An 8,358-nucleotide genomic window follows, 5' to 3' on the forward strand; every position below is an offset into this window, starting at 1 on the left:
GAAGGGACTTTATATCTTAACTAGGTGAAGCCAAGTAGAGGTTAGCCTTGTAGAGAGAAGAGGCCGCCTAATCTCACCTTCTGATCTTTTTGCAGCAGCCATACTAATTTAACAGAGACCAGCTCCCCCCTCCCCCAGTTCTTTTCTTAAAACTTTCTCCCTGGGCCAGTGCAGCCAAGGGGCCGGAATCCCATATGGGCACTGGTTAGAGTCCTGGCTGCTTCACTTCTGATCCACCTCCCTGCTAATGTGCCTGGAAAATCAGTGAGAATGGCCCAAGTTCTTGGGCCCTGCACCCAAGTAGGAGACCTGGAAAAAGCTCCTGGCTCCTGGCTTCAGCCTGGCTCCCAGGCCTTTGTGGACATTTGGGGAGTGAACCAGTGGGTGGAAGCTCTCTCTCCATCTCGCCTCTCTCTCTTACTCTGCCTTTCAAATAAATCATTAACTAGGAAAAAAAAGTTATCTGCTATAGCCTGGGAAATTAGTAGAAGATGGCCCAAGTCCTTGGGCCCCCCTGCACCCACGTGGGAGACCCAGAAGAAGCTCCTGGCTCCTGGCTTTGGATAGGCTCAGCTCTGGCTGTTTCAGCCATTTGGATAGTGAACCGGGGGATGGAAGATCGGTCTGTCTAACTCTGCCTTTCAAATGAAATGAAAGAATCTTTAATAGTAATAACAATAATAAAAAACCCTTCCCCTGTGTTCTCCACCCCCAACCCAAGTCCAAATGTGCCATTCAGTATCATGAATAGCCTGATACCTGCTCCCTCCTGTTCCTTGCCCCTGAGTGGGAGGGGAGGGATGAGGGAGGCGTTTCTCTAACCTCAGGGAAGTGCTTGGTTTCCTGACTGACCACCTGGACTTCACACATGCAGCCCAGAACACAGTCCTCCCTCCAGGTCTGCCTACTCCTAAGTCTCAACACAAACAATATCCCCTTGATTGCTTTCTCTGACCCATTGCTACTCATCTCCAGTTCTCTGTGCTTAACCCTTATCCAGTGTTGATGGATTTATTTATCAAATCAATGAAAATTTACTGAGTGCTATGTGCCACACACGGTCCTGAATATGCAGCAGTTCACCTAATAGCCCGAAGTCCCTGGTTTCGTGCAGCATCCAACCTAATGATCAAACTATGTTCTCTGTTCCTGGGTCAGTGTCTTCTACTAAACCTGGCAGTTTCTGGAAGATGGCAAGAGGTTCCGACTCTTCTCTGTGACCAAAGCCAAGGCTTGCTTACAGAAAACTGGATTTTGAGTAAATCAATCTCCCCACCACCTTGGCTCATCCCGTGCCCTACATCCCGATCCATGGAGTTGCAGGAGAGGTTACTAGACCTAGCAGCTTGTATTACCTCTCAAATCAAGATCTTGAAGTTAAATTTTTGGAAGAATCCCAAAGGGCAGGAGAAGCTTCAGCTTGTCCCTGAGACTGGTAACTGAAACTGCAGGTTTCGGGTGACAGCAGCAGCCTCAGCATCAATAATTGAAAGCAGGCCCAGCCTCCTGCCTCTGGGCTCTCCCTCTCTGAGGACTCCCCCTCCTGTCCTGTGCTCTGGTCTTCCTTAAGCAGGAGCCTTCAGCCCAGGTAAGCAGGGCCCTTGAGTGTGGGTTCCAAGCACATCAGTTGAAGCCCAGCGTGTCCCTTGCCCATTCACCCCCACTCAGTTACGTTCTTTTACTTTCATATTTAGTTCCCACCTCCACCAAGGAGGCCTGCTGAGAGGCCACATATGGAGGAAGGGGGCATGGGAAAGGGCAACCACTCCCCCCATAGGGTCCTGCAGAAGGGGACTGAGTGGGGGCAAAGTGTGCTGAGTGTGTGTATGGGCCTGTGGAGGGGCTTCTAAGAGAGCCGAGGCGAAGAGGGGGTAAAAGGGAGGGGAGACAGCACTGGAGAAGAAACGTACACTCAAGACTCCTCCTCGCACCAGGGAAAAGCAGGCACGATCCTGCGGTGGGAAAAAGGACATCTCACTCCAGGGTCCTGTGTGTGCTGGATTGCCTCGAGTGAGGCAGAACGCAGTGATGGGGAAGTGTTGCTGTTCAGCTGCACAGCAATGGGACAGAGGCCAAGCTCAGGGCAGACAGAGTGAAGGGAGGATATCCCAGAGGGAGACTGGTGAGAGATCCGGAAGAAGAGGTGGCTTCAGGGATAAGAGGCCAGGGGTGGGGCTGGCAACGTGAAGATGGGACCAGACGTCAAGACTGGAAAGGGGTGGTTTGGGGTTCGGAGCTGAACATGGGCAGCATGGAGTCCTGGAAGGTGCATGGGCCTGGCATCACAGTAACTGGGATTCAAATTCTAGTTCTGCTGTATGACTTAGGACAAAAACAACTGAGCCTCTTAAGAGCCTGGAGACTGTCTTAGCCTTTCTGGTTTCTAAAATCCAGTAGTAATTGCTGTTAGTAAGGGCTGCACCGATGGAAAGCAAACAGGGAGTGTGAGTTTCCCTCACTGCCCCCCTTCATCCCAGGGCCCAGGTAGGGACCATGTCCCCTGCCATTGCGCTGGCGTTCCTGCCACTGGTGGTGACGTTGCTGGTGAGGTACCGGCACTACTTCCGGCTACTGGTGCGCGCGGTCTTACTGCGGAGCCTCCGAGACTGCCTGTCGGGGCTGCGGCTGGAGGAGCGAGCCTTCAGCTACGTGCTCACCCATGCCTTGCCCGGGGATCCCGGTCACATCCTTGCCACCCTGGACCACTGGAGCAGCCGCTGCGAGTACCTGAGCCACATGGGGCCTGTCAAAGGTTAGTGTTTCCTAGCCTTCCACTCAGGAAGGACCCCCAAGACGGTGAGGGACGATCTGGGGCCTGTCGCTGCCTTACTGGGTGGGCGGGGCAGATGCTTGATGCCCTTTGACAATGAGGGGCCGGGACTACATTTATTGCCACCAGGTACGGGCTAGCTGCTGCATGGAAGAGGAGGTAGCGGCCACAAACACTGGCCGTAAAGGGGTCATGATACACCAGGGAATAAGTGTCTCAGCACACAGCCAGGAGCTTTGTGATGACCAGTGTCCCCCCACCATGGAGGTGCCCACATCCCAGACCACCTGTCTGCCTGGATTTACCTCAGTGCCAGCTCCCAGCACAAGTGCTTTTATTCTGACTCCAAGCTCAGAAAGATAGTATGAGGGGGAATGAGACTGAAAGCTCTAAAAGAGGCCTTTCAGGAGCCTGCAAGATGGGATATGGTTTTCTCGCAAGATGGGAAGTTTCTGCACGGGCCCTCCTGGAGGCCGCAACATTTGAACTAAGCCTAAGCCTAGAAGGACTGGCTTTGACTTGGCCAGGCAGTGGGGAAGGGCAGAGCATGAGGGAGTCAGCCAGCATGGCTGCTGGGGCACAGCTGTTCGGGATGGCTGTGATACAGGCTGCAGGTGGCAAGTGATGCGAATTGAAGCTGAAGCTGGAGGATCCCAAGTCCAATCCCAAAGGCCTTTAGAATAACAAGTGCCAGGGAGTGCCAGGGTCAGATTTGCTGGAAAGATTCGAATTAGATCGCAGCAGCAGAGGGAACCAGTGGGGCAGCTGGGGCTACGGTCTGAGAAAGATGAGACCCTAGCTGGTTGTGGGCTACAGTGAGGCAGGTAGGTGCAGGAGATCTCTTTCCATCAGGAGACTTCTGCAACAGCCCTCTGCCCCCCACAGGCCAGATCCTGATGCGGCTGGTGGAGGAGAAGGCCCCCACTTGGGTGCTGGAGCTGGGCACCCACTGTGGATACTCCACCCTGCTAATTGCCCGTGCCCTGCCCCCTGGAGGTCGCCTTCTCACCGTGGAGCGGGACCCACGCACAGCAGCAGTGGCTGAAAAACTCATCCGCCTGGCTGGCTTCGATGAGCGCACGGTCAGCCTCCCCAGCTCCCCGACCCTGACCTCTAGTTGGGCCTCCTTTGTTGGGGACTCCCATTCCATGAGAAGGAAACAGCTCTGCTTAGGTCCTGTGAGCCTGAGGAGGATGTGTGAGCAATTTCCCTCCTGTCCCCAGTCATTTGCACATATTTTCTGCTGGTTCACAAAAGCAGAAGCTAAGAGGAAGGTCTGTGGAGCCCGGCAAATCTGGCTCCAAATTGTAGTCTGCCTCCTGTTCGCTGTGAGGCCCTGGGCAAAGCATGCACCCTCTGCAGCTCAGCCTCATCACAGGCAGGATGGAAATAACACTGATCCCAACTTGTTGGGTTCTGAGGCCAGAGAAAATAAGAGACTATTTTTGGGGACACAGGCAGAGCCTGCTGTGAGGTAAGCCACATCCTGATGGGGTGCGGGGTACGGAAAAGCCACACCCACTCTCACTGCGATTCCCCACCTCCGCAGGTGGAGCTCATCGTGGGCAGCTCAGAAGAGGTGATCCCGCGCCTACGATCCCAGCACCAGCTGAGCCGGGCAGACCTGGTGCTCCTGGCACACCGGCCCCGGTGTTACCTGCGGGACTTGCAGCTGCTGGAGGCCCATGCCTTGCTGCCAGCTGGTGCCACTGTGTTGGCTGACCATGTGCTCTTCCCTGGTGCACCCCGCTTCCTGCAGTATGCCAAGAGCTGTGGCCGCTACCGCTGCCGCCTCCACCACACTGGTCTCCCAGACTTCCCAGCCATCAAGGACGGCATAGCCCAGCTCACCTACACCGGACCTGGCTGAGGTCCAGACCTAAGGGCTCTCACTGATGCCCCCCATCCCCTGCCACCCAAACACCTCATAATATCCCCTCCCCTCCCTGTTTGGGCCTGACACATGCTGGGCTCAGGGGAGGGAAGGGTCTCTTACATCCCTGACCAACTCCAGCCTCCACACAGGAATGTTGAGTTCTATCAATCTGCTTGGTCCTACGGGTCACTCTCCTTCCAGAGACAGCCGTGGACCAACAGCTAGAGGCCTGAGCTCCCAACTCAGCGGTGTCACTGATTTGCTGGGTTCTGCTCCGAGACACAATCTGCCCTCTTAACCCTAAGGAAGTTGGCTGGAGGAGCTCCAGGGGCCTCCCCCTCTCCAGCCCATGCCACCCTGGGTGAGATCAGAGGAGACGGCAGACAATGAGTCAGAGACACTAGAGGAATGGCTGGATGCAAGCTGGGCCAGAGGAAATGGCACAGGAGCCTGGGCCCAGGGGCAGGGCCGCCCTGGCCTTTCCCCAACCCTGGCCCACCTGGCCTATTTATTTTTCCTGATTTCCCTTCGGCGCCCTCTCCCCACAGCCCAAGAGAAGATACTGGGCCCCACGAACAAACAGGGAATAGACATGAGGGGAAAAAAATCAGTCCTGTGTCTTTATTAAAGAGGGTTAGATAGAGACCAGACCTGGTAGCCAAAGGGTAAAGTACTGGCCAAGACGGTAGGGTGGGCTCAGGCCTGGGGACTCAAGAGCAGACTCATGGCCTGGGCGAGGCCAAGGGGACCAGGTCCAGGCAGCAGCTGAGGAAGTGCCCCAGGATGAGCTCTCAGGCACTGGGCCATCAGCTGGTGCTGCAGGTGGGGGCTTGGGGCTGGGGACTGGGGTGCAAGGTAGGCTGGGTTGGCCTGGAATCTCCCTGAGGCCACCCTGCCTTGTCTACCTAGATCATCCACTGGTCCTGATCCTGTTCGTTGCCTTCCATGTCCACCTGGAGAGGAGTCTGGGTGTGGGTGGGGAGGAGCCTCAGCCAGCCTCAGCCCCAGATCGTGCCCCTGGCTGGATCCAGGGTTTCTGTGCCCCTTGGCCATCAGTGAGGTCAGGGGTAGGGGCCCAGGGACAGAGGCCCTCCCCAACACGCCTGCCTACCTCATTGACCTCTCCATCATCAGGTGACTCGTTGTAGTCATTCATCTCGTCCATGTCCTGCATGTCCTCATCATCCTCTGAGTCCTCTTCACTGTCCTCATCGTCTTCATCATCTTCTTCTTCCTCATCATCATAGTGCTGGGGGGTGGGGCAGGGGAGCGCCTGTAGACCCTACAGGCCAGCCTGGACCCGTTCAAGAGCTGGCCCACTTGAAGCCGCTTTCTGGGGCCAGAATGACCCTCAAACTCGCCAACATTACCCCCTTAAGGTTAGCACCTGTTTTGCAAAACCACAGTGCTAGGCCCAAGGCCCATCCTTCTAGTTCCCCTTTCTGTCTCCATCCAGAGCTGAGAATCACAACTGCTCTGGGTCAGAGGCAGGACATTCAGAATTAGAACAGAGCCTTGGTCCACCCCAGACCCACTCAGGTCTCTCGTGCCGGGGCCACTCACCTCTGAGGCTGGCTTGCCGATAGGTACCAGATTGTTGTCTTTCTCTGCGATGCTTTGGAGCTGGGGGCCAGAGAGGGCAGAGCAGGGCCAGGGTGCAAGCAGGGCAGGTCAGAGGCATGGGACTGACCCACTCTGCCCCAGAAAAGACGTTCAAGTGTGAGAGAGAAGCTTCTCCCAGTTCTTGGAAGACTCAGGCCTTTCCCTCCTGTTATCTTCCCCTTTTCTATGAGGTTGATCCTGCTACTTAAGCACTCTGGGTCTTACTTTCCTCCTATAACTACAGTGGGGGTGAACATGCCTCCGGCAAGGCCCACAATAACTAGTCAAATGTATTATTTCCTAAGCCTTAGAGAAGAGTTAGGGATGACTGTCAGGAGTCAGGTTACCACAATCAGGTTACCACAAAGACAAGAACCTTGGCCCCCTGGCTCCCAGCCTGACTATTCTCTGCTCAGGGCAAAAAGTTGCTGCAGGGCAGGTCTGGCTTGAGGCCCACTGAGGGGGTGGGGGGCTCTGACTGCTGGGCTAGGTCCTCACTCACCCACGCCTGATGCTGCTGTTCCTGCTGCTGCAGCTCTGTCTCCTCCACACAGGGTCGATCCAGATTAAACCACAGTGTCTCAGTCACACGAGGGAAGAGGGAAGGGAACAAGGTGGACATGGCTCCTAGACTGAGGGAGAATGTCAGGTGAATGTCGTTTGTCTTGGCTTGATTCTTATTTGGGAGTAATTTGATTCAGGGATGGGGTGGTGTAGAAAGTAGCAAGGAAGGGCAGCTACTTTCCTCTAGGGATCAGACAGACCTGGGTTTCAGTCCTGGCTCCACCACAAACTAGCTGTTTGACCTTGGCCAAGTCACTTAACCTCTCTGGGCCTCAGTTTCCTCATCTGTAAAATGGGGATAATAACAATTTTATCACCCTCAAAGTTACTGCGATTATCAAGTCCTGCTATCTGTAGGCTGTTCAGGCAGGCAAGAGAATAGGCGCCAAGTGTAGAAACAGGAACCCAGAAGGCACCTTGGCATTGTGAAATTATAGCAAACTAGCAGGGATTTACTGAAATAATCACCACTTCTGAGCATTCAAACCTTTTTGCTTCTTCGTGAGAGTACATGCCACACCCACCAGGTTTCAGAAATTTAGGACACTAACCACTTCTGTCACTGACCACAGTCAAATTGGTGGGAGGGGGGAAGGAGGGAGGGGGGTGACCACGGGCAAGCAGGGTTCAGTAAGCTGTTCCACAAGGCATGGGTAAGTGAATAGGTAGACAGAAGACTGCATGGCTGAATACGTAAAAGAACAAGGGAAATCAGCTTTGATTACGTAGCTGACAAAGCTAACTGGGAATGTTCCAGAGAATTGAATTCAAACCTCTCCGCTCGCAAACGGGAAAACTGAGACCCAGTGGCAGGCAGAGACTGGCCTTAGGTCACACAGTGAGTCAGGGCTTAGAACGAACGCGCGGAGGGGGTCCAGGCCAGACACCGAGGGAGAAGAGCAGGGGGAAAGGGTCGATGTGTAGTCCTGCTCTTGCCCTGATCTGATCGACCCGGGGCCAGCCGGCGCCCCTCCCTAGGCCTCAGCTCTCCAGCCTGTGTAGTAGGTACAGGCGAGTCCACCCTCGCGGCTCAGAACTGACAGGCCAGAGATTTTGGCCCCGAAAGCCCAACCCTCCACCGCGAAGCCACCGCCCCTTCTTTGCTTATGATGATAATAACCGTAAGGCTGACCAACAGGAGGAAGGCGGGGGCGGGACTCGGACAGGACTTTGCCCATATAGGGTAGCTAACCGAGAAAGGAGCGGGGTCTGGGTAGAGCCAATTAACTGAAAGAAATGTTGGGTGACAGGAAGTGACACCAATGAATGGACGGACCCTGAGTGATGGGGTGGGGCTTAGCCTCGAGGAAGCGGCCAATGAGCTGGAGCTCTATAAGGGTAAAGGAGTCTGGACATGGAGCTCCTGAGGAAGAGGGTAAAAGAACTGAGTTTCTCGGGGGGAAGAAAGGAAGAACGGGCAAGGAGCCGGCCACAGCCTCGCTTCTGTACTTACCGCGCCGGGAAGCGGCAGCCGGCGGCGACCCGGAAGCGCTTCACCCAGCTTGAGCGGAAGGACCCGCCAGAATCCGGGACCCACCGAACGCAT

General features: G+C 55.1%; 2 protein-coding genes across 4 annotated transcripts; one reads left to right on the plus strand and one right to left on the minus strand.

Moving 5' to 3' along the window:
- The first annotated feature begins 1,540 nt into the window (after nucleotides 1–1,540).
- TOMT (transmembrane O-methyltransferase) lies at nucleotides 1,541–4,640 on the plus strand. The gene is made up of 4 exons (XM_062196657.1): nucleotides 1,541–1,560; nucleotides 2,466–2,752; nucleotides 3,656–3,852; nucleotides 4,320–4,640. Exons 2-4 carry the CDS (start codon nucleotides 2,494–2,496, stop codon nucleotides 4,638–4,640), a joined length of 777 nt encoding a protein of 258 aa, XP_062052641.1. The 5' UTR covers nucleotides 1,541–1,560; nucleotides 2,466–2,493.
- Nucleotides 4,641–5,239: 599 nt separating this feature from the next.
- Nucleotides 5,240–8,354, minus strand: ANAPC15 (anaphase promoting complex subunit 15). 3 transcript variants are annotated; one of them, XM_062196656.1, is made up of 6 exons: nucleotides 8,266–8,354; nucleotides 7,013–7,097; nucleotides 6,751–6,880; nucleotides 6,210–6,269; nucleotides 5,758–5,895; nucleotides 5,240–5,599 (listed from the first exon to the last, which is right to left on the minus strand). In XM_062196656.1, exons 3-6 carry the CDS (start codon nucleotides 6,868–6,870, stop codon nucleotides 5,552–5,554), a joined length of 366 nt encoding a protein of 121 aa, XP_062052640.1. In that variant the 5' UTR covers nucleotides 6,871–6,880; nucleotides 7,013–7,097; nucleotides 8,266–8,354; the 3' UTR covers nucleotides 5,240–5,551. The 3 variants fall into 3 exon arrangements, with proteins under 3 accessions (XP_062052640.1, XP_062052638.1, XP_062052639.1); XM_062196654.1 differs by having other exon boundaries at nucleotides 5,240–5,611; XM_062196655.1 differs by lacking the exon at nucleotides 7,013–7,097 and having other exon boundaries at nucleotides 5,240–5,611; nucleotides 8,266–8,350.
- Between the last annotated feature and the right edge of the window lie 4 nt (nucleotides 8,355–8,358).

Source organism: Lepus europaeus, chromosome 7, assembly GCF_033115175.1.
Source record: "Lepus europaeus isolate LE1 chromosome 7, mLepTim1.pri, whole genome shotgun sequence".
NCBI classification, from domain to species: Eukaryota; Metazoa; Chordata; class Mammalia; order Lagomorpha; family Leporidae; genus Lepus; species Lepus europaeus.